This window comes from Aedes aegypti, chromosome 2, assembly GCF_002204515.2.
Source record: "Aedes aegypti strain LVP_AGWG chromosome 2, AaegL5.0 Primary Assembly, whole genome shotgun sequence".
Taxonomy (NCBI): Eukaryota; Metazoa; Arthropoda; class Insecta; order Diptera; family Culicidae; genus Aedes; species Aedes aegypti.
In genome coordinates this window covers 113,805,894-113,807,929 of record NC_035108.1, presented here as the reverse complement: position 1 = coordinate 113,807,929, position 2,036 = coordinate 113,805,894, and the positions used below count along the sequence as shown (strand labels likewise).

Below are 2,036 nucleotides of genomic sequence, written 5' to 3'. Positions count from 1 at the left end.
CTTAAGCTGTAATCGGGCCTAATATCCCATATACGGCTTATATAGTGCTATTCAACAGCTTATTAGCATTATATCAGCCGTAAATCAACATTTTGGCCCAATAAACGGCTTATTGGTTACCTGGATCAACATTCATAAGAATATATCAAACTAGAGCTGCATGGCCTCAAATGTTTAAAAAATAAATTTACAGAACATTACGATAATATAATTAACTTTAAAAGAGGTTTAAGTGTGTTACGTAAATGGAATTACGTGAAAAGATAATTGGGTGTAACCATTATTAAATTCAATATAACAAATCAGATATTTTTTGCTTCAATATGCATACGGTCAAACCTCCATGATTCGATGTGTGTTCGTCCCCTTAATCAGCTTTCCAAACGGTTTTTCAAAGTCAACTCGTGGCGATTTGGCTGTAATGAAAAAAAAAAAAAAACAATATAAGAAAATTATTGCAGTGCTGTATGCTGTGTTGTCTGTATTCAAAAAACAATATTTCTCTGGATTACTTGATAATGCTGAACCAATTTTGAAACTGAGGGTTTCGCTTTGTAATAATTCAATGATTTTTTACTTTATGTGAAATGAATAGATAAAAACTTCAACATCAATTGTGTCAAGAGCTCTAAGACTTTTGGTATAGCAACTCAATCATTGATCTATAACTAAACTCATCAAAAACCCCTTCGATCACTCTGAATCATTACGCAAAAATGTTTCTTCTCCGCGGCCCATTAGCAAACACGTGAAGGCATGTACCTCGTCTAGCCAACCATCGCTGAAGCACGTTTCCTTGCGATAAGCTGCCAGCACAGTTTGCTTTCCATATAAAATCGGATCGCAGCCTTCAAGCAGGCAACATTCAATCGAAAACTGTAGGTCAAACAACGGCAACCATGAACGGTAGGTTTTTCCTGAGTTAGGTTAAGGGGTACTGCATAGTTTCTTGCCACTTCAAATAATTCGCTTTTTTGCAGGTTTGAAGTACGCTCTTCTGGTTCTGGCGATCGCCAGTATTGCTTGGGCAGTTCCAGCAAGTCAAAACCGCCAAGACACCACTGCTGCTCCCAAACCACCTAAGGATGACGCTCCGGAAGTTCCAGCCGTAGTTAAGGAAGCCTCTCAGCCACCTGCCAATGTCACTGTCGGCAAAGCTCCGGAAGCACCAAAGAACCAGAGCAGCGTGGCCTCCGCTCCCGTAGCTGCCAAGGATGCGAAAGACCAGAAGTCTCAACCACAGGTAGACCTTTCGGTTGCATCGGCTGAGAGTGCTTCGGAAGTGAAGTCTGGCAAGGCCATCGAACTGGAAAGTGCCCAAGTCGAAGATCTGGTCGGTTCTCCATTCTCGGTTGAATTCGATGGAATGCAAGGCGATCAACCGGCCTCGATTGAATCTGGAGAACTCGTCCCCTCATCGGCTGCTGGAGCTGTCCGCGTTGTGGACGCTAAGGAACAGCCCGCTCTGCCGGTTGTCGTGGTTGAGGACAAGCCAGCCGCTGCTGATGCCAAGCCTGATTCCGCTCGGGATGCTTGGGGCTCGATGATCGATGGAATTATCGGTCAGCTGCAGGATCTGAAGAGGAAAACCCGTGCCCTGGAAGACCTTGCCCACAGAAAGTGAACGCTGTTCGGCTCACTGTGATTTGAAGAGTTTGGATAGCAAAATATCCCAGCAAAGTTAAATACCTCATTGATGCAAAAAGATATTTTCCACATAGAAAGCAGCGAGTGTGTGTCTGTTTACCATTATTTACAGTTCAAGATTTGAATGACGATGATGTTTCAATAGATGCACCAAACAAACCACATTTGTTTTATTCTTTAATTTTATTGATTTTCTCTGTCATGTGATAAAGCCAAAGATTGGTGTCTTAAATCGTGATAAATTTGATAGTTTCTAGTGATTTTTTTCATTTTGTTTCCTTTTTTGGGCAAAGCTACACGAATATTATGCGAACACAAGCTTCAATATGATTGTTATTGTATGTAAATGTAATTTATGACTACCATAGTATATCTTGGCATGATTTCGC

The 2,036-nt window shown here is 41.4% G+C and overlaps 1 protein-coding gene across 1 annotated transcript; it reads left to right on the top strand.

The window, feature by feature from the left end:
- Positions 1-757: 757 nt before the first annotated feature.
- Positions 758-1,811, top strand: LOC5563800. Its single transcript, XM_021842022.1, has 2 exons — positions 758-906; positions 981-1,811. The coding sequence occupies exons 1-2, from the start codon at positions 900-902 to the stop codon at positions 1,622-1,624; spliced, it is 651 nt and encodes a 216-aa protein (XP_021697714.1). The 5' UTR covers positions 758-899; the 3' UTR covers positions 1,625-1,811.
- Positions 1,812-2,036: the final 225 nt, after the last annotated feature.